Source organism: Notamacropus eugenii, chromosome 3, assembly GCF_028372415.1.
Source record: "Notamacropus eugenii isolate mMacEug1 chromosome 3, mMacEug1.pri_v2, whole genome shotgun sequence".
Taxonomy (NCBI): Eukaryota; Metazoa; Chordata; class Mammalia; order Diprotodontia; family Macropodidae; genus Notamacropus; species Notamacropus eugenii.
In genome coordinates this window covers 435,949,312-435,972,707 of record NC_092874.1, presented here as the reverse complement: position 1 = coordinate 435,972,707, position 23,396 = coordinate 435,949,312, and the positions used below count along the sequence as shown (strand labels likewise).

The following is a 23,396-nucleotide window of genomic DNA, read 5'->3' as shown; positions in this document are numbered from 1 at the left end:
AGTACTGAAGAGCCCTGAACTGGAATCCAGAAACTTTGGTTTCCAGTCAAAGCCCCCAGGCATCTTTCCAGATCACAGTAAATAAGAAAATTCAACTGGGTGACATCCAAGTTTCCCTTGAGCTCTACACCTATGTATAGACAAGGTAGAAACCACAGAAAAGTAGCTACAACGTGGTAAGAATGTCAGTAAAGATAGCTCTAAGTTCACAGGAACCAAGAAGCCAAAAGCCAAAAATAGAACGTAAGGCTTCAAGAATCTATATGCAAATTCACAAAATATGGGCAAGGAAGTGAACTAGAGCCAGGAAGAAGAGGAAAATTTGGTGTTACAGGTATCACTGAAACTTAAGGGTGAAATCTGTAACTAGATGGAGTTCTGGAAGGTTATACTTTATTATTCAGAGGAAGCAGTGAGTTGGTCAGAGAAGAGGGGAAAGGATGAACACATGCTTATGAGGAAATCCTGGAACAGGAGTGGGTAAGTGGGGAAGCTCTGGGTGAAGAGTCACGGATGCGTAACCACGCTGTCATCTGCACGTGTTATGGACCAAGTAAGCACAAAGAGGAAACTGACGAAGAGCTTGGGGAAAGGATCACAATCACGTGATAAGAGACTGATACGTCAGTGATGGGAGATCTCAACGACCCGGTCCTATACTGACTTCCTCTGGAAAAAGCAGGGTAATTATCTCCGGCGTGGTTTCCAGAAAGACATTCTTCCGAACGTGGAGGAACAAGAGGAAGTTCTACCGGAGGCGGAATTCCCATCAACCAGAAAGGGCTGGGGCGGAAAACGATGGGAACGTAGGGAAAAGTGATTGTTACTTTTCAAAATGTGCTGAAGAAAAGCGAGCAACAGCTTAACATACAACTCAGGTTCGATGACGGGTTTCAAAGGTCCCAAGAAAACAAAATGGTCGGGTTTTTCTTTCTTTGATGACTTCCACGTGCCAGGTACAGGGCTACCAGGGCTAGCCCTTCGGGGGCTCACAATCTAACAGGAGGGACGGCGAGCGAACGGACGGAAAGCAGGCTGCCCTCGGGACTACCGGGAGATAATCACCCGGGGAAGGCGCCCAGGCGCCGGGAAGGGCAGAGAAAACGCCCCCGGCAAGGGAGGGAGCGTCCGAGGCCCGGCCCTTGGATGCCCCAGCTCGCGCGGGGGGTGGCGGCGCGGAAGCCGGGAAGGGTCCCCTTTAGGAGGGGTGGGCTGGGCCTCTCTCGCCGGCTTCTCTCGGCATCCCCAGAGCGCAGCTCAGGATCTGGCACACAGCAAGCACCTAATAAATGCTTCGAAGTATCTGCAGGGCCCAGGGTGCAAACTGAAAGAAGCAAGTTTGGGCCCAGGTCAGAGAAAACTCCTGGGCGGGACGGATTGCTCGGCGCGGTGGAGGAGATTCCGGAGCCCAGAAGGCCCGCGGGCCCCCGCGACAGCGCGCGGCGACGTGCGTGCCCTCACGCAGCGCAGCGAACGTCGGCGTCAGCTACGTCGCGAAAGCCTGCCCGGGCGGGCGCAAGAAGTCGGAAAGAACACAGAACTTCCGCTTCCGGCGTGACCGGGAAGTACTCCGGCTCCACCGGCTGCCTAACCGGAAGGAGTTCTCCAGGGGTCGTCGGACGTTAGGCGCCACCAGCCGGTAACGGGACAGACGGAGCTAGAGAAAAGAGGCGTGAGCGCCAGGGAGGGAGGGAAGGAAGGAGGGAGGCCGAGCCTCCGGGGCGCGCAGGGCGCGGGTTCCCACGCCGAGTCGGCCTCTCTCTTCCCCCGTGCCGCGGTTACGGCCGCCGCGTGGTGCCCGCGAGAGGCTCCTGGGGCAGGGGAGCGAGGGAGGGGGCAGAGTGACCGGTGTGGCCCCGCCGCCACGCTTCGGTCTTCCGACGGGGCGGAGGACGGGGCGGAGGCCGGCTGCTGCCGCTCCCCACGCCGGGCCTAGCCGAGTCCCGCCCCCGTCTGGCCGCGGACGCTCCGGGGGCGGGGATCTCTGCGGTCCCCTCGCCCAGCCCCTGGCAATGCGGGGAAGATGGGGGGGGGGGCCCTGCGGACAGCCTTCATTCGCACCTCTCCTAAGTAGCTGTGGTAGTACCCCTGGACCCCCGCCCCCTCCCGGCCTTTCCCTATTTGCGGGCAGGGATACCCTCGTGTTAAACAACCGGAAATCTCGTAGTGAGGCCTTGCGCGTGTCCGCTGTCCTGTGCCTCGTCCGTCTGCCCCGAGCCCCCTCCCCACGGCCCCGCGTGTTGTTGGCTCCATGAGGGTGTTTCTCGTGCTCCCCCTGCGTGCGCGGCCTCCGGTGCCCCGAGCCCCCCTGCGGCGTTGGCAGCCCTCGGGGTAACGTCTCTCCTTTCAGCGCCGGCATGTCCGAAGGCGAAGGAGCTGCCGGGCAGCTCGGGCACCTGAGCCTCGATGACCAGCTGCAGCCTGCCCCAGACCATGCCCCCAGGAACCACCCTGAGGGTCTCCATGTCACCATCGGAGCCACTGTGCCCACCGGCTTCGAGCACACAGCTGCGGACGAAGTCAGGGAGAAACTGGGCTCGCAGTGCAGAATCAGCAGAGACAGAGGCAAGATCTACTTTGACATCTCGGTGGAGAGTCTTTCCAAGGTTTGCATGTGCACTACTAAAAATAATTCTCTGAACTCACGTTCGTGCCTGTCTGCCATCATCCTGCGTCCTTGCGTTCTAGGTCGTTTGTTTTCAATTATTTCTTTGAAAGACAGTAATGTCAAGGGGTAAAGGATGCCCTGTAACCGTGTTTACTTCTAACGGAAACCGACCCTGTAACCCTGGACAGCTCATTTTTGTGACTGACTTCTCAATAAGTCGCAAAGTAGTTGCTCATTTGGAGTTCTTAATTCACGGTCTTAGGCCTCCCGCAGAATCATGTGTTGTTGTTCAGTCATATCCAACTCCTCAGGACGCCGTTTGGGGTTTTCTTGGCAAAGATGGTGGATTGGTTTGAATCTGATAGATATCAGAACAATTTTTGAAAAAAAATTGTGAAACCCAGTGGACATATGAGTTCATAAAACTGCACACTGCTTGCTGTAGATGACTGAAGAGAATAAGGCCACATCCCTGACTTATCCAACTTGACCCTTTGTTCATGTAGTCTGCAGGCTACCTACCATTGCCAGCTTCCACCCTCAGCTTCCCTTGGTGAAAGGTAGAATCAACTTGGTAACCAAGGAAGTGGAAACTAGGTACATTTTTAGGTTTTTGTTAAACAATATATAAAGAGAGCTTTGCAACCACCAAACCTGTTTTTATTTAACAGTTTATAATTTCTCTACTAAACTGTCTTCACCTAGTACCTTATGATGTCATGGAAGTGATTGAATTCAAAGGCAGTGCCATTGGAATGCAAGCTCTGGCAGGTCTTACCAAACTAGAAAGGTTTCAAGCGTGGACTTGGTGTTGGATTGCATTTCTGCATTGTCCGAGAACTAGTCTAGTTAAATTCTGAGGAGCTTATTTCAAGTTAAGTTACAGGCTGATGAACTTTTTGGCTGCATTCACTCCAAAAAACCCCATTTATTGAATTGTACACGCAGTACCTGCCTTGATGAAATAATAGCTTGTCAACGTGTTCACAGTTCACCTCAGCTCATAACTTCCGTATTATTTTGAACTCTTCTTACTAATGCTTTTTCACATTATGCTTTATATTAGATGTATTTGTGTAGATGCGTATCTCTTCCCCACTAGACTAAATTCCTGAAAGAAGACTTCATAGTTGCCTTTGTGTGTCTGGTATTGCACATAAGAGGCACACCACAAATATTTGTTGAACAAATAAGCTTACTCAGAAAAATTAACCTAAAACATTTCTTTTTTTTTTTTCAGGTTCATGGTCTAAGATCAGTTGATAATTTATTTGTTGTTGTGCAGGAGTTTAGAGATTATCAATTCAAAGAAACCAAGGTGAGTTATCCAAAATAAATAATTTTCTCCAAGGAGTCATTTTCAAAGTTCATGCATTCAGTAACATCACTATGTCCATTTATAAAGCAGAATTATAGGAGCTTTTAAATTATATTCAAAAGGTTGAGGTTTACTGACAATTCTGTTCCAAAAGTCAACTTTTTTGGTAAGTACATTAGGAAACAAAGTTTATAGAAAATAAAAATAAATTGTTTAGACTCTTGCAAAATAGATTGGTTTATGTTGTGGTTTAAGCTGAGTTCGCTATATTTCCTAGGAAGCTTTGGCTAACTTAGAGAACTGTCTTATAGGTAACTACAGGAAAAGTTCTAAATTAGATTAGAAAAGGGAGAACAGATCAGGATCAAGATAAAATTTCAGAACTACAGAAGGAAAATTATTCTGTGATTGTGCAAAAATTTGCAAAAATCTTAACTTTGTGAATTTTACTTAAAAGTAGAATTAGAACTTAATACAACAGACAAAGCATACTCCCTATATACAGTGATATATCTGTCATGGTAACAAAAATCTATAATTCAAAGTTGTTGTGGAAGGTATTTCTTGAAAATGGTCCTAAATTGACAGTATTTAATACTAATAATGGAATTCTACTTTTTTGATTATTTAGGTAATGAATTTGGATAGCTTGCCCTTTTTTTGAAACTACTGGGAATTAGAATTTACCAAAATTTAACTTACTGACAACTTCTTCAAGTTTTGTTTATCTTTTGACAATACTCAAAATATTTTTTAATGAATCGGTGAATTTTTTAAATCCACAATTTCTATAATTTTTTCTTCCTAGGAGTCCACAGCCACATTAAGGGCTTTAGGCTTCTGTTCAAAAGTATCAGTTTTCCTTTTAGGTTTTTTAATTAAGGGTTGTAATTTCACTACTTATCTTTTCCTTCAGTTCCTTTATTATGCTCATGCTTGGTGCTCTGGTAGCTATTCCATTCACTTTTCTGGGATTCTAGTGTAGTTACTTCTGAATTACTCTTTTTCTGTACTTTTAGTCTAATTATCTGACTTCATAGTATTTTTTCATTGTATTAGTTTCTTTGCTTGATCATTTTTTTCTCAGTCTCTGCTATTTTATTTTTCCTATTGGGACTTCCATGTGGGAATTTATTTATTTTTCTTTGAATTCATGTTGTTTAGCTTCCCTGCTACATATTTGTAGCTGTTTTCTGAGCTGTCGAGGGAGAGCTCAGCTTTCTTCTCAGAAAGAATATAACTCCCTCCCTTTTGTTCCCATATAATACTCCAGCAGGTCTCACAGCTGGTCTTTCTCTCTGGAGGGAAACTTCTCTGTTTTCTCTTGCCTAGAGCACCAAGGCTTGGTGAACTCTTGAATATCTGCCTCCTGAGAGTTGCAGAAGGCAGCTTGAATTAACACTAAGGGAGACTGAAAAGCAGCCACATATAGGAGGGCATTTAGGAGAGAGTCCTTAGTGGGGAACAATTACCTATGCTAAAGAGTTCCAGCAACTCTCTGTTTCTGTAGCTTCCATGTTGTAGGTAAGGAAGTAGGCCATACTCAGAGGAGAGAACAGGCAGCTGATTTTCTGTTATCTTTTTTCTTGTGACAACTACCTGATGGAGAGTCCTTCCTTCCTTTATTCTTCCCTTCCTTCTCTCTTCCCTGTCTCCTCTTTTCACTTCTTCCTTCCTTCCTATTTGCAACTCTTTTCTTGGTCCTCTTGTTTTGAACTTCACAGTAGTTTGTTCTTTAGATATGTTACAAAAATCTAGAGAATCCAAATGGTTCCATGTTTCTAAAATTCAAAAGTACTAGATCTTATGCTGTCTTTCATGACCCATCTCAGGTTCACACCTCATGCCAAAGAAAGCTTTCCCTGGTACCCCAGTGAGCATTAGTCACTCCTGAATTCCTAGAACACTACTTATGGCATTCATATGGGCATTAATCATCTGCTATCTTGAACTTTTATTTAGTTATTTCATATATGTATGTCTTGTTTTCCCAAGGACCATAAGCTTTTTGAGAATAGCAATTATTTTATGTTTCACATGATGCTTGGAATAATACTTGGAGCTTAATTGTTGCTTAAATGAAAGTGCCTGAGAAATGCCTGGATTTTGGTTTTTCTTTTTTTAAGGAAGCTGCTCTAAAGGATTTTGAAGATTTGGCTGGGAAGCTTCCTTGGTCAAATCCTTTAAAAGTATGGAAAATTAATACCAACTTTAAGAAAAAAAAAACAAAACGCAAAAAATTAACTCAGCAAAATAGTATAAGCCAAGAAAAGGTGGATGATGGACAAGGAGATGTGGGAGCTGAGAAGCAGATCACCAGTCATACTGTGGAGGAGGTCTTAGAAACCGTTGAACACCAAGGTGATGTCATTGGTGAAACCCCCATATTAACTTACAGTAAAAAAATATCTGCCATTGAGAAAGAAAAAGGAGTTGATGGGAGCCCCACAGAGGAAACTGAATCTCAAGTGCTCAAGTTCCGAGTCACATGCAACAGGGCTGGCGAAAACCATAGCTTTACGTCCAATGAAGCAGCAAGAGATTTTGGGGGAGCAGTTCAGGACTATTTCAAGTGGAAGGCTGACATGACCAACTTTGACGTGGAGGTACAAGCTGTCTCTTTTCAGATTGGGTGTAATTTTTGTGGTTGTATAGCAAGGGACCCTTAGGATTGTGGCTTGAAAGATTCAGGGTTCTTGAGTCATAGAATTGTTAGATTTGAAAGGGTCCATAAAGGATATCTAGTTTGACTCTTTTTTCATTGGAAAAGACTTAGGCCCAGGGATGTCACACAGCTAGTTAGTGACAGCCAAATCTAGAAAGAAATAGCTGCCTAACTTATACTTTAGTGTTTCCAACTATGCCAGGTTGCCTCCTATATTGGCATAGCTGGATGTAAGGGCCTGGTTCAAGTCCAGGCTCTACCTTTTATTAGCTGTGTCATTTAACCACCTCAAGCTTTAGCTTCCTTCTTTGTAAATAAGGGTGGTAATAGTTACACTACTAATCTCACATGGCTGTTAGGAAGATCAAATCAGATAATACATGTAAAGTACTTTGTAAAAGCACCATGTAAATGCCAGCTATTACTTTCATCAGTAACTTGGATGAAAACCTAAATGACCTGCATATCAGATTTGCAGCTGAGACATAGTGGGCAAGATGGTTAATCCATTGACTGACGAAATCAGAATCCCATACACTCTCAACAGACTGGCATGATGAGCCAATGTTATTTAATAACATTTTATGAAATTAAATTTAACTTAAAAATTAACTACATAGTTTCAGCATGAGTCAAAAATGTGATGTTACTGCTCCAAAAGTGAATATAATCTTAGGCTACATTAATAAAAGTACAGTATTAAGAACAGGGAAAGTAAAAGTCCCTCTATACACTGATCAAGCTATATTTGGAAGGTTGTGCTCAGTTTTGGTTGTCACATTTAAAGAAAGATGTTGTTAGTCTGGAAGGATGTCCTGGAGTAGGTGACAGTGTAGATGGTGTCAAAGCCATGTCATATATGGAGAACTAGGTAATGTTTATAACCTGCAAACAAGACAACTTCCTGAGAACATGGTAGTTATCTTCAGATATTTGAGGAAGACTTAATTTTTGTAGATTCAGAGAACAGAAAAGGTTTATTCATGGAAGTTAAAGGTAGACAACATGAGATATAGTTACAAGAATGCTGGATTTGGAGTCAGGAGACCTGTATTCAAATGTAGCCTCTGCTACTTCCTTGCTATGTGGATGTAAAAAAGTGATTTCTGAGATTTACTTCCTTCTATAAACACATGTGTTTCATTTATTTAGATAAATATAAGTAGTTGCTATTATCACTTCTTAAGTCTTTGGATGTGGAAAGCATGATGATCATGAGCTATGATCATCCCAGCTCAATGAAAGGGAGGCCTTTCTAACCTAGGGCTTTGCAAAAATAGAGAGAGTTGTCTTATGAGACAGTGGGTTTCCTTCATTGGATGATTTGTGATGAAGCTTCGCAGAGATGGGAGGGGGCAGGGGGGAGGGCCTTAAAAATTCAGCTATGATTCTATTATTCCTGCACTGTCTAAAGAATTTATGGTGAGGCTGAAAGAATCAAAGAAAGAGGTGGTGCCATAGGTCAGACTGAGTTATAAGAACCTTCATTAATGGGTAGAGTTCATGGAAATGTAAAACCAAGAGTTAGATTTACTTGGCCCATGTCTTTCATAGTGCTGCTGGGTGCCTCTGGATGGATGAGACAAAATGCATATAAAAATGTTTACATTCTGGAGAGAAAATATCATCTAGAGTATGAGTATTTTGAAGATGATATCCTTTTAGGCTCAAAAATTTAAAATATAGGTCTGTAAATTTTTATTTACTATTATTACAGGTGCTCCCTTCACATACTTTTAGCTCCATTAACATCAGGCCCAGAAATGTGGTTCATAAGTTTTCCAACTATTCCATATTAATCAAGTTAGAGATTTTAAACTTGGACTTGTTTCATTGATATATACAGTCTGAACATGTTTAAAATCCTGTTGATTTATCTTGTTGAACTTTATCCTAGGTTCTCTTGAATGTCCATAATAATGAAATAGTTGTGGGCATTGCATTGACAGAAGAGAGTCTCCATCGAAGAAATATTACGCATTTTGGTCCTACAACTCTTAGATCCACTCTTGCTTACGGCATGCTCAGGTAAGCAAGTGAGTTTGACATCCATATTGGGTGACAGCTTAGACTGGAATGATTAATGAATTCTGTGTGTGAGTCTATGGCACTAAAGCAGTTCACAACTCCTCTACAAACATAATCTTTAAAGGTGTCTCTAGGTAAAAATGCATCACTCTGTAGAGCCTCTGCACTCTAGGTGATACTGGGACAGCAAACATGCAGTTTGTTCACTAAGTCTTCCCAATATGAGAGAACGTGAGACTTTGTATTCCACTGTTAATGGCCTTTAGAGTCTGTGGTTGCTGCCACGCCATAGTGAAGCATTAAAAGAGGACTTTATTTATAGTATAATAGTAGCACTAACACAGTTAAAAGCTGAACATCTATGTTCTTTTCCTAAATCTAGCATTTACTACCTGCAATTCTGAATAAGTTAATGAACCACTTTCTTCATAAGATAGGAATAATATATTTTTCCATATCTATCTAGATACTGAGTAAGAGCGCCTGTTTTCTTTTTGGAAAATTGGTATAGAACTATAAATTTTATTTGAAGTTATTGTAAATTTTATTTCCATTTTAGTGCAGTAATAATTTAAGTAGAGACTTTTAAATTCTGTGCTAACTACTGAGCCAGCATTGCATATAGAGTGCTTTATAGACAGTAGAGCATGAAAGAATTGTAATTTTCATTTGCCTGTACTTTTCAAAGTGTTTTACTTACTAACTCATTTGATCTTCACAAACCCTATGGATCCTTTGAGATTAGTGAGCAAGCTACTTAATTATATTTCCATATGGGACATGCCAATTTTCAGTGTCAATCCTATCTTCAATCCCTTCCCTTTTTCCTCCATGTATTTGCTTTCTTTCTTACCTCACCTCTTCATAAATTAATTCCATGATTAGAGAACCAAGGCCCATGTCTTGCTACACAATTCATGATTTGATCTTGGCTTTTGCAATAGAAAAATGGGGTCATTTGCTCATGAAAGATACCTTCATTCCTCATACCCTTCAACGTTTAATTTGTGATTCTTTGACAGTGTCAACCAGGGTTTTGCCAGGTGTGGCTACATGACATATTTCTAAGCACATCAGCTCATCTACTGCTTCTTTGCTTAAGCTTTACTCACCAAAATGTCATTAGATAAATGTAAACCGTCTCCTGTTAAGATCAGGACATAAGTATAATTCATTTAAAGTCACAGAATTGTACTATTCCCAAATAGTACAATAGGGAATTGGAAATGACCAGTAGCTGTATGCAAGAAATGAATCCCCACTATAAAATACCAGACAAGTAGCCATGTAAAGAACATTTCCAAGAAGGGGAATCCACCATGTTTCTGAACAGACCATATCATTTGGACATATCTAATTGTTAGTATTTTTTCATGACATCAGCTCTAAATCTACATCTTTGCAGCTTCCACCCATTGCTCCTGGGTCTGACCTGAGAGCAGACAGGACAAGGCTATCCCCCTCCTCCTCTGACAACCCTTCCTAGACAGTCATCATGCCCCCTCTGAATCTTCTCTTCTACTAGGTAAATATCTCTAGGTCCTTCAGCTGACTTAGACTTGAGGCCCTTTACCACCATCCTGTCCTGGATGTTTAAATTAAGACTTTATCCAAGGGGCACTGCTGAATCTTGAATTAATCTCTGTTTGTAGTTATTTGAAATTTACTTCACTATTCTAAAGATACATCCTTATCATAAGATTATTTTTATTGTCTAAAGAGTTTTTTGTTTACGTGTTTGTGTTTTTTACAAAGTTCACTGAGAAATTTTCAATGTTTTCTAATAAACCCACTGTGTTTAAAGTTAGGCATAAGCATAATTTTTAATAATATATTTTAACTGATCTTTTGTTTTTCCTGTATCTGTCCTTCTTCCTCTTCCAGAGAGTTATCTCTTTTCAATAAAGATTTAAAAAAAGAAAAAAAAATTAAGCAAAACTAATCAAGATAATGCAATATTACATACTGATGAACCCTCCTCCCCCCTTACAAAATTGAGGTGGGGGGGAGGTATCTTTACATGTCTCTTCTTTGATGCCAAACTTACTCTTTAAATCTTTGCATTTTGATTGTTTTAAAATGGTTGTGTTTTCCATTTACTTTGCTTCAAGTCATCATGTATACTGTTATCTGGCTCTGCTTACTTTGTATTAGTTCATGTAAGTTTTTCGATACTTCTCAGTATTCATTATATTCATTGTTTATCTCAAACCAGTGATAATCCGGTTATATTCAGATACCACAGTTCCCCAATTGATGAGCGTCCACCTGGTTTCTGGTTCTTTGCTACCACAGGAGTATTGCTATAAGTGTCTTGGTGCATTTGGAGCCTTTCCTTTGCACATAATTTTTAAAAAAAAATTTTTAAGAAAAAGAGTTGTAGTTAGTGTATTGCTACTGTAGCTTTTCATAGTTTGATTTTACAAGTCCCTGCTTTTTAAAAATTATTTTCCCTTAGACTATTTGCTTCTTTTTTCTAGGCTCTGTTCTCCTCAGCCTACTGACATAATAGTAGATCCAATGTGTGGAACAGGTGCCATACCAATAGAGGTAACAACTTTTATCTAGCTTTTGAATTGAGTAGTGGTAAACACATAAGATTCTTAGTCTCTTTTTTCAGTTTTCTCTCCCTTTCCACCCCAACACTATTGGAAAAGAAGGAAAACAAAATCTTTGTTACATAAATCCATAGTCAAGTAAAATAAATTCTTGCATTGGCCTTGTTGAAAAACTGTATCTCCTTATACCCCATGTTTATCTTCCCTCTCTGCCTGCCAAGAGGTGGGTGGCTAATGGGCTCCATTGGTCCTGTGGAGCAGAGGCGTTTTACCAGAAGTGGCCCTTTACTGTGGCCGCAACCAAATTAAGATGAAATTGGGAAATACTTAAGAGAATAAATGCAAATAGTAAGCACCCACAGAAATCTTTATGTCTAGTTTAGCAGCCCCCATTTCTATTTGAGTTTGACACCACTGGTCAAGAATCACTTTGACCATTGTGTTGAGTTCCTAATTTCTTAAAATACTCTTCCTAATGCACCTATTTGATGATGTCACTCTCCTGCTCAGGAATATTCTGTAACTTCTTCCCTTAGAGTACAATACAAGTGCTTCACTTTAGTATTTACAAAAGGTCTTTGTTTTTACAGTGTTGTTGCATAAACTGTTCTTATTTTGCTCTTTTCATTCTACATCAGTTCATACAAATCTTCCAATGTTTGAAAGTATACCTTTATCATTTTTTATGTCACAGTACATCACATTACATTCAGATACTGTACCTTTTGACCAATTCCTAGTTGTTAAGTACCACCTTCGTTTTCAGTTCTTTGTAACCACAAAGAGTTTCTATGAATTGTTTCATTACTAAGGATTCTTTTCCTCTTTCCTTGGGATATAGACTTAGTATTGGTATTGATGCATCAAAGAACATCCATGGTTTTGTTGGGTAGAGTTACAAATTGTTTTCCAGAATAACTGGATCAACTCACACCTCCACAAACAGTATAGTGTGCCTCCAACATTTATAATTTTCTTTTTTTTGTGAATTTTGTTCATCTGAGGTTGGTGAAGTGAAACATGAAAGTTGTTTTCATCCTGCATTTTTAGTTATTTGGAACTTTTTCATGTAACTAATGGTAATTTGGATTTCTTCCTCTGAAAACTACCTGGTCATATACTTTGACCTTTTATCAATTGGGGAATGGCTCTTATTCTTACACATTTGAATCAGTTCCTTTCATATCTTGGAAATGAGATGTTTATCCAAGAAGCTTGCTGCAAAGATTTCTTTCCTCCACCAGTTTCCTGCTTCCCTTCTAATTTTAGCTCTGCATTGGTTTTGCTTGTGCAAAACTCATTAATTTTATATAATCAAAATTGTACATTGTGCCATCTGTGAAACTCTTCCTTATATGTTCCTGAATTTTTCTCTATTCATAGATCAGAGAGGTAATTTCTTCCTTGTTCTTCTTTTTACAATGTCACCACACATTATACTTTTTGAATATTACATAAGGATGTAAATAAATCAACAAAACTGAGTGACTCAACCCTATAGTTTGAAAGGTGTTCTAGATGGAACTGATAGTACTGTTGGCCAAAATAGATCGAGTCAAGCTCAGCTACTGCGTCAAGGAATTGGTATACTGCCAGCATGAGGACTTTCCATAATAAGGGCTCCAGAGGAGTCTGTGAGCATGAGCCTCATACTTTGGGGCTTAAACACTGAAAGAACTGATAGCATTGAACACATAAGTACAATCTATTTATTGAAAAAGCTGGCATGATTTTAGCCAGGAGGGTCACACTTTGATGAGTTCTTTGACGGGATAAGTCTACAGGCAAGGAGAAACCCTTTAGACATTTTTAAAACCAGACTGTATGAAAAATTCCACATGAAAAGGTTCTTGAGAAATAAAGTTACCATAAAATAAAGGAGGAAGAAATGTTTCATCTCAGAGATAAAATTCCTTCCATTTTCCACATAGCTATGAAAATACTATTCTTAAAACACATTTGACAGTGTCAATCTCCTGCTCAAGAATATTCAGTAAATTCTTCCTGCTTTTAGGATACAATACAAATTCTTTAGTATTTAAAAAGGCCTTTTACACGCTACCTTTCAAAATTTATTTCCTATCTTTGCCTTTTATACATCTGTGTCCTAGCCAAATTGACCTGTGTTTGGTGGTCTTTAAACCTGCTACCCCCTTTGCCGTTGCCCAGATTGTCTCTGTGCCTGGAATATACTCTCTCTGTACTCTGTCTCTTAGAATCCCTAGTTTCCCTAAAGGTTCACAGGAAACTTTTCATGATCCCCTGAGTTTTCAGTGTTCTATCTAGCCCTTTGCCACATAGTAGAAAGCTTTTTTAAGACTTTTTCATTTTTGTATTTATACCCTTATCTTGTAGCACAGTGCTTTATATGTAGTGGGTGCTCATTAAATGCATGTAAAGATGACCTCAGTTTGCTCAAAAACTAAGGAAAAAAGGTGAGGAACCTTGCAGAACAGAGTAGTATTAATGTGGTTTCCCCTGCTATTCAGTGGCAGATTCATTATTCATTTCACATTCTTATACATTACCTAGGAGAAAGCATTGTACATACTATGCTCTGGTTTTCAGGGAACAGTAAGTTCTTTCATGTGGGAAAATCTCAAACCATTGAGAATCAACAACAGGAAAATCTCTTAAGGCTATGAGGAGGAAGCTAAATAAGTTATCAGTAAGAAACTTACTCACTTAAGAAATATCCCACATTATAATTACAAGAAAGTCAGCCCTGAACTACCTGTTAAAATCCAAAAGAGATAGCAATGAATCATTATAGACTATTTCTTAAAAGCATGAGTTTTTAGAAATAAAAAATTCTAAATATCATCAAAAAATATATTCAACTGTAGTGTGTCAGCCTCTGAAATATTCCATATAGAGCTGCTCTCTGCCCTTTAAGAAAAGCATGACAGAAATGGTAAATACCTATAAGAGCAACTAAAGTGATAAGGGAGTTAATGGAATTCCATATAAGGGCAGACAGAAAGGGGTAAAGGAGGTTTGTTTTGAGTTCATAAAATCCTGAAGAGTACTACTGACAATGTAAATAACACAGTTTCTAAAAACACTATCCTTGGCAAAGCCTTTGAAGCTTGAAGAAAAGGTAACTTTTAGAAATACAAGTATATTATGAACAATGATATGAACATCTAATTAGTCACAGAATTTTAAAGCTTAAAATGATCTTAGAGATAATCTACCTCCAAATCTGTAATTTTACCAGTTAAGACCATTAATTCCCTCTCCAACCCAAAGGCAACTAGTAACAATGGCATTGCCAAGATTTGAAAATTCATCTTATGAACTCAAGGCTAGTGCTTTTTCCACTCCACAGTGGTAAATACTGAAAGGAGGAATAGGTTCAGGAAAGGTTCATGAGTGGCGGCTGTATCACTGATTACAAAAGAAGGGGCGTTTTACTGCACATACCTTCTTAGGTTGACTTCCTAGAGGGTGAAGTGTTGTTTTTGATCGTTGTTCAGCCCTAATGTAGTAATCATGTTTTTCTGATTTGACTTTTTACTTATGAGAAATCATTACAATGTTTTAAGCTAGCATTAACAAACCCTACAAAAAAAGAAATGGCCTGATATAACACCTTTTCCATATACTTCTAATGTAAACTTTTCCATCCCTATCAATATAGGCTGTATTTGGTCTAATTAAGATGAAGGAGAATTAAATCAAGTTTTATTCCTACTAAATAATAATGCTTTGTTTATTGAAGAACATGATTGGAATGTTGAAAGTGCTTATTCTTTAACACATTTCTTTCCATTTATGAACTTACAATATTTCCTTTGCTTTTGCTTTTTAGGGGGCTGCTGAATGGCCTAATTGTTACCATATCGCTGGTGATAATAATCCTCTGGCTATGAAAAGAGCAGCAAGTAACATTTTGTCATTACTGACAAAGAGTCAAGTTAAAGAAAGGTAAAAATAAAACTCTAAAGTAGACTGTGTAGCAGGTGTTTATTGAAAGAAAATCACTTCTAGTGGGGTACTCTGCAAACACAGTAAATATGCTGCATGAGAATCCAGTTTAATTTTGAATTTCCTATCTTCAGCTTTGTTAAAGGATCTTTGATTTCATCCCACAGCAAAGCATTCTCAGGGCTGCCCATAGATGCTGTTCAGTGGGATATCTGCAATCTGCCTTTGAGGACTGGTTCTGTGGATATTATTGTCACAGATATGCCATTTGGAAAGAGGTAGGATATCAGAAATAAATACAAAAGTAGCGGAGCTTTGTGTTCAGTTCTTATATTAGCACAAATCTTAAAAGGAAATGATTTGCTATTATTTTTCTGGTATTCACAGCCACAACTAAGAAAAAAAAATCATGCATTCTCAGCTAGCATATTTGGTCAGTAGAGTTCTTTTTCATATAGATCATAGTGACATGATGGTTTCACCCATTTCATTTACTGTGTTTCAGTAAATCAGTAATTTACTGACTGCACAAAACCAAAAGTTAGTTTCTGGTGCTGATACTTGGGTCACATTATACATATATATTTTTTTAAGAACAATCCTAAGTCATTTAATACGGCAGTATTTCCCAAGACTTGTTCTAAGTTAAGGACAAGACAGAGAGATAATCTCTTTTGCGCTTGAGTTCAACATGTTAAATGGTGTAAGGTGCATTAATAACATTATATTCTTGTATGAAATCATATGCTCTCATTTCAATTCATAAATTTAGGAAGATTATAAACTTCCCTCCTCTCAGGCCACATAGGTAAATTTAAAAGATATTCTCCATCATTTTAGAGGTAATGAGAAAAGCAGTTAAAGATTAATAACAAAGCTTATACTGGTGGAGGTAATAATAGCTAACATTTAATAGTGCTTTAAGGTTTTCAAAGTGCTCTGCAACTATTTTATTTCCTCTTTACAACAATCCTGGCAGATAGTATTGTCTCCTTCATAGAGATAAGGAAACTTGAGGCAAAGAGAGGTTAAGTGACTTGCCCAGGGTCACAGAGCTAGTAAGTGGCAGACCCCACATTTGAACTCAGGTCTTCCTCACTCTTGGACTAGCACTCTATCCACTGAACCCATCTAGCTGCCTTAAAATAATTTGCAGGTAAAACATGGGCATACTATTAGAAGAAAAGCAAAAAAAAAGTGATAGAATGTGATAGAAAATGTGATAGAAAAAAGCAGATGGAGATTAAAAGAAACAATAGAAAGGGAGCTCTGCCCTACCTTCTCCTCAGCTCCTGTTGTACAGGAATTTCCCCCATCTTTTCTGTCAGTTGTGGCAGAATAGAGTTCATGAAAGGAACTGTATAGAAGAAATTGTATAATGCCCATTGTGGTATGTCACATATACACAGACAGGAGGACTTCTTGATCCAAATGATACTTTTTGTTTTATCCTGCATATGCTTCAGAATTAATGGTATCTTTCTGTCATTTAGCTTCTGAGACTCCCTTATTCTGATTGCTTATTACATTCATTAATGCATTGTTATTCACCTGTTACATATTCATCTCCAAGTAATCATTTCTTTTTTTTAAATACAAAAGTTTCAGAATTCATGCCAATTTCTAAGCACCCTGGTAGTTAAATTAGCATGTGAAATGGTTCTGGCTCCTGATGCTTAGTCTTAGTGCAGTGAGAACGTTTGTGATTTCTCATCACTTGTAGTATGGGCTGTTGGTTTTTTATCTGCTTTGAAGTGGAATATTGGTCCTTGACCTTGACTGTTTTGTAGAATAGGATCTAAGAAGAGAAACTGGAATCTCTATCCATCTTGTCTCCAGGAGATGAGCCGTATCTGTAGACCTGAGACAGGCCGAGCTGTGCTGCTTACTCAGGACAGGAAATGCTTTGCCAAGGTAACGTTCTTTGAATTGTTCACCTGTGGGTCCTTAGATATAAGTAGAAAAATTTCATTTTGGTTAGTTACATTGTAGGGGTGTTCCTAGTTGATTATCTTAGATGGAATGCTTTGTTGTTTAATTTTCTCAGATGGGGCCTTAGTACCCCTTTGGATTGCAAAAGCATTGCTAATGTAATAAAGTGGATGCTGTGGTTTTGTTTATTACAGGCATTATCCAGAATGGGGCACTTATGGCGGAAGGTGCATACTGTCTGGGTGAACATAGGTGGTCTTCATGCTGCAGTTTATCTTCTCAAACGTACTAGTCAAGTGTTCACGTACCCTTCAGAACTAGAGCATGAAAAAGAAACATCTTGAGGATACACAAGACAAAGACTGACTTCTTCATGTCTTTGAAAATTATGTGTAATGTGCCTCCCACCATTGAATATGTCTTGAGGCAGCATGAGGAAATGGATATAAAACAAACAGAAATAGTAACAAAAGTCTAGTTTGGCACTGCATCCAAACTGGTCTGAAGATACTCATTTAACAGGAACATAGCAGGTGAATATTCTGATAGAAAAGACATTCCTAAAACTCAGAAGGGACTTGGTCCCTTGGATAAACTTAGGTTCCTTTTTCCAATGAACCAAGGAATAGCTGCATAATTTGTATTGATCCTAAAATGGCCTTAAGATGTTTAGAATGATTATTTAAATGCTTTTCCCAGTGTTTAGAGCATTTTATGTTTTAGGCCTATGTCCAAAAGACAGATTTTACATTATAGTTTTGGGGAAGATACCTATTAGAGTGCCTCAGTTTATATTTCAGTAAAGATTCTAAGTGGCACTCATTCTTTCTTGTTAACTAAACATCAATTCATTTTTAGATAGTGTTCACATTCTATCCTAGGACAAAAAGAATGTCACAGGACATTTTAGGGAAAGTTTCAATCTGCCTTACAAAATGAAGTATAATATACTATGTTGCTCACCTGACAGATGTCAAAGATTGTTTTGAAAAGGTGGTGACTAACTTGTGCTAAAACTATTTCAGTTTTATAACAAAGATGCATTTTAATAGATGAATTAAGTCGTGGGACCAGGTTAAATTATATGACTAATTTTAAGTAATTTCATATTTGAGCTGCACAGATACCAAAGTTGATTGGGCAAACAGATATGGGCATTTTATCAGGCTCTGTTTAACACTGGAAAGCATTTTTTAGTCACATCAAAGAAAGAAAGTAATATATGATCACATTGTGTTGGAAAAAAGCTTTAATTTGAGAGTTCTTTGGTTGCCTTTCTTCCATGAGTAGCATTTATGTTGGCATATATCTCTCACTGCATAGTACACAAGTCTGTACAATTGAATGCCTCCCACTCAAAGCAGGTGGGGTAGTGAATCCTTCCCATGGACATGTACTTCAGAACAAAGGTTGGTGTAAGTTGATTTGTTATGTTCCAGTTCAGTTTTCAGATGTAGTTAATTTAATCTTTTAATGCCATGTTACTGTAATAAAGTTCTACTTACCTGATTTTGATGTCTCACGTTGGGGAAGAGGGGGGCCTAGCGTTTCTTGCTTTTAGACAAGTCATGTGAGCCATGTGGCCCGTGATTGGCCAGAAGATTCTAGACTTGCTTATCTTCATTTATAAATAAGTATAACACTTTTTAAAATACTTAATCCTGTGCTAGATTTTAGAGTCATCAGAGCTCAAACCTAAAGTTGTGAGCTATCTCCTAAGTATAAAATTCTGACACAGCAAACATCACCATTTGAACTTCATACCAAAGAAGTACCAGCCACAAAAGTCCAAACAACATAAAGATATGCTATTTGCATATGTTAGGCAAACATAACTTTCATCCCTGATTAATCTAATAGTTTTGACCTCTATATAGTCTCATTTGAGTAATATTCAGAACTATGAAATAATTATATTCTTTTAAAAGAAACATGATTTGTAATTCACCTGAGACTTAGCTGGTAAAGGACTTTGTAAAGAATTGTACTTTCAGATTCTCATTTCAGGCAGAGAAAACGTGTTCCTTCCCAGGATCTCACAATGTAAAATTAAATCATATTTAGTCTTATCTTTCAACATGAACTTTTAAAAAGCAGCATAGAACAAGGAACGGCATGGTAATTTCTGTTGACATTGGTTGGGGGTAGGCGGGATGGGGTGTCCCTGATATTTTAAGAATAAAAAATACTAAGAACAGATGAAAGCAAAAAAATCTTTTTCTTTTTTTAAAAGAAACCTATTATCCATCACATATCTTAAGACATCATGAGATCATCTAGCCACTGTCATTCAGAATGCACTTTTGTAATCGCAACCATGTAAACTCTTCCCTGGCTTCACGGAGCTCAGTTTAAAAATAAGGGAGTATAAGACACAAAGATAGCTATAATACATGTTCAGTAGCTCCAATCATGTCCAACTTCATGACTCCATTTGAAGTTTTCTTGGCTAAGATAGAATGGTTTGCCATTCTTTCTCCAACTCATTTTGCTGATAAGGAAACAAAGGCAGATAGTTAAATGACTAGCCCAGGGTCACACAGCTGGTGTCTGAGGTGATATTTAAACTCAGTACTCTGAGTGTGTTTAAAAGGTACAAAATAAAGAATGTTGTCACCAGTAATCATAGATTTCAACGCCTGGTACCTAGTAAGCACCTAGGTTAATGAATAATTTAGAAGGCATTGGAAGGTTTTTTTTTAAATTTTTATTCTCATTTCTATGTGACTCATTTTCCAGTGTGTCCTTCCCCTACCCCTTCCAGAGAGAACTATCCTTTATGACAGAAAAGGAAGTTCAGTAATAACAGTATCTAAAATGACTAATATTACATGCAGTGCTGCCCAGCTGTAGTCCCTCTTCCCCTTTGCCAAGAAATGAGATGCTTTCTCATAGCTCTTTAAGACTAAATTTGGTTATTTTATTTCATAACAGTTCTGTTCTTAACATTTCTGTGGCTGTATATGTTGTTTTCCTGTTTTTTTAACTTATTTTTGATGGACTAGGTGACATCAGGCCCAACCCTTGATTAGGAAGACTAAGATGGTGTGATTTAGGACTTGTTAGCCTAGAGTTAGCTCAGAATTGAAGATCTCATTATTTTCTGCTTTTCCTGTTATTTTTTTCTCAATTACATGTAAACAAAAAATTTTAACTTTTTTTTTGAGTTCCATATTCTCTCCCTCCCCTCCTTGAGAAGGCAATTTGATATACATGTTTAGTCACACAAAACACATCCATATTAGCCATGTTGCAAGAGAAAAAACAAACCAATCCTGCTCCACCCCCAAGAGTAATAAATTTTTTAAAAAAATTATGCTGTCTGCATTATGCTTTTTCTCTGGAGGTGGACAGCATTTTTATAATAACTTCTTTGGAATTGTCCTGATACTGTTTCATTACCTAATTATTTTCTAGTTGATCCACACAATAGAGAATCTGTCGGTTTTTTGAGGCAGCCCATTCTACTTTAGGACAACTAATTATTTGGAGAATTTTATTTCCATTGAGAGAAACTCTTGCCTTTCTACTAGTTCTGCACTTTGGGACCTAGCCAAAAAATCTAAGATTCCATATGATGACAGCCCATCAACACACCTAAGCTACCATACTCCCCTTTGTTTTCTCTTCTCGAGGTTAAGGAGCTTTGGTTCCTTCAATTGATCCTTGTAGAGCATGATCTGGAATTCTATGTATATGTACACACACACACACACACACACACACGCACACACACACCCCCCACCCCCGGTTGCCCTTCTTTGGATATACTCCAGGTTTTTTCTTTTTAAAAAACGTGGCGGTAATAATTTCATTACAGTCTATTTTCAATAGATTCATTTTATTGTGTTAAATATTGCCCAATTACAGATAAAAAAAATTCTTAACATTCATTTATTTTGAGTTTCAAATTCTCTCCCTTCTACCCCTCCCCCCTCCTTGAGAAGGCAGGCTTTTGGATTGGATACCCATGATACATGTGAAATCATACAAAACTGTAGTATGTTGTCTTGAATGGGGTTCTTAGAATACTGTTTCTCCTTGAATATACATAGACACAAGGCAACCCTTCCATGTGTTCAGCAGGAATCTGCTTTCCTGTAACTTCTTATGTCTTCTGCTTTCTGGGGCAAGAGTGAATGTTATCTACTCATTTCCTATATGACAGCATTAAGTACTTCAGGATAACCACCATATCAACCCTTAGTCATCTACTGAATGTGTAGGACATTTATTTCCTTTTTTCTGTGCTATAACTTCCTCTTCCAGATTTTAAAGGGGACACCATTTCTTCTCATAGTTCAGAATTTGGTTAACATAATTTAAGAAAATGGTCTTTAAGAAAGAATACTTTCAAAAGGATGTAAATAGTGGATCTGAAGAGAAAAACCAGAAGGCCCAGAGACCACATGGTAAGCTGAGATGTCCATAGGGTGGTGGTGTGAAATGAAAAATTTAGCATAGGCCAGGAAAGTTGGAATGGCAAGGAACACATCTGTGTAAGAAACATTTCAAATGAAAGCAGAATTTGTTGATCTGTCGGACATAAGAGAGCAAGTAAAGTTTCACGTCTAGATGACTGGGTTAATTGAAAAAAGACTGTTGAGGAATAAAGATGCTTTTTGGCCATTTTAGGTGACTAAGTGGCAGCCAAGTCATATGTCCTAAAGACTGCTGGAAATTCTTTAAAATGGGATAGCTGAAGCCAGGTAAAGATTAAGCTCACAAAAACAAAACACAAAACACCAAGGATTACCTTGGAAATACGTGTAATCAGGGGTGAGAAAAAGAAAAACAGTCAAAAAAGATAGAAAAAAAATAATGGAAGTTTCCAAGATGGAAGATGGGGTCAGCAATGTCAAGTAATGTGGAGAGGTCAGGAAGAATGAGGATAAAGAGAAGGGGGGAAGGATGGAGCAGGAAGGAGGAGACATACTTCCTTTCCAGGCCAGTGTTTCTTTAAGCATTAATTTATAAATCTACAGACCATGTTTAGGTCCAGAATGCATAAAGAAGTAATCTCTTCCACTCATTTTTTAAAGTTCCTTTTATCAGCAACCTCTTGACAAAATGAATAATTTTGGGGCAAAGTAACATTCACACTTAAGAAAAAAAAAAGTATTACAATTTCCAAATGAGATTTATTGGAGGATTTTCCTGATAGCCCTAAGCCTCAAATTTTAGGGTTCTCCTTTTGAGGCTAGCATCCAGTTACTTGTCTGTTGTCATTTGTACTGTCAGATCAACTCTTGGAAGTGACACAAATATGTCTTGCTTCACATCTTTTCCTTTTTCATAAAGAACTTCCCAACTTGGGTCAGTGAAATTTCTACAATTCTTGCTTCTCAGAGATTCTAAAGAAAAGCAAGCTGCTACCTGTTGCCTCTGCTCCCAGATCTAGGTTATGGGAACTTTGAGCACTGTAATTGGTTGATGGGGCAAGGGAGAAAGATAAGGAGGCGCAGAAGCTGACTCACCCCATGGCTGACTTGGCAAACTTAATGGGTTTGTTCTCATGGACTTGTTCCAGAACTGAGGTGCTCACCCCTCCAGGAGGAGACAAAGCTCACCAGATAAGGGGCTTTAAGGCCAAGGAATAACAAAAGTACCATTCTATTTTTTAAAGTCTAAACTTCTCAACTTGTTAACTTTCTGAGTTTTTAAAAGATGCTTTTGGTGCAGTAATATTCACTGAGGGCTTTTTGTTGAGTACTTCATATATCAGAATAGTCTGCATCCATGAGATGGAGCAACAGGCAATCCACTGGGGCTAAAACAATCCATATAGCATGGTGACAGTATTCTCATCTAATAAGTAAATAAATGGAAGAGTAATTGATTCACCTAAATTACAAATCAAGTCAGTCAAGGAAAGGTTTCCAGATTATTTAGTCCCTTTCCTTGATAAACCTGGCATAATTTAGGATGAATCTAAGCCCATGACACTTTGCTTATCGAATCAACATCATTTTCATACCAATTGTACTGTCTAAATTAGAACTTTCTAGAGCTACTTTTTTCTTCTGACTGAACTGCTCCCTTTTAAGGAGAAAATTTTTCAAGGGCAGGGCAGATGTAGCTCCTCCTCCCCTAAACCTAGCCCCACCCCAAAAGAATTCCCTTGGCTGCCAATCTACTATGAGTACTACTGTATAATTCTGATAGCATTTCTTGTCAAAGCTTGGAATTTCAGCCTGGGTAAAAAAATTTATCCATGCATTTGCGGATAATTTCAACTGTTTTCCCCACCTTCCCCTTAATTGCTGCCTCTTCACCAGAATGTGCCTTTTGCAAATAACCTTATATATTAACGAACTCTGCCATTTCACTGCACTTGTGACTATGGACAAGTCATTT

At 38.7% G+C, this 23,396-nt stretch overlaps 1 protein-coding gene across 4 annotated transcripts; it reads left to right on the top strand.

Annotated features, from left to right (window-relative positions):
• The first annotated feature begins 1,135 nt into the window (after positions 1-1,135).
• On the top strand, positions 1,136-18,548 carry THUMPD3 (THUMP domain 3 tRNA guanosine methyltransferase). 4 transcript variants are annotated; one of them, XR_011964713.1, is made up of 10 exons: positions 1,136-1,639; positions 2,351-2,606; positions 3,849-3,926; positions 6,053-6,532; positions 8,489-8,619; positions 11,100-11,169; positions 14,992-15,107; positions 15,275-15,385; positions 16,947-17,021; positions 17,234-18,548. XR_011964713.1 is itself a non-coding variant. In XM_072598580.1 (10 exons), the coding sequence occupies exons 2-10, from the start codon at positions 2,358-2,360 to the stop codon at positions 17,381-17,383; spliced, it is 1,509 nt and encodes a 502-aa protein (XP_072454681.1). In that variant the 5' UTR covers positions 1,136-1,639; positions 2,351-2,357; the 3' UTR covers positions 17,384-18,548. The 4 variants fall into 4 exon arrangements, 3 of the variants coding, with proteins under 3 accessions (XP_072454681.1, XP_072454683.1, XP_072454682.1); XM_072598580.1 differs by having other exon boundaries at positions 16,898-17,021; XM_072598581.1 differs by having other exon boundaries at positions 1,571-1,672; positions 16,898-17,021.
• Positions 18,549-23,396: the final 4,848 nt, after the last annotated feature.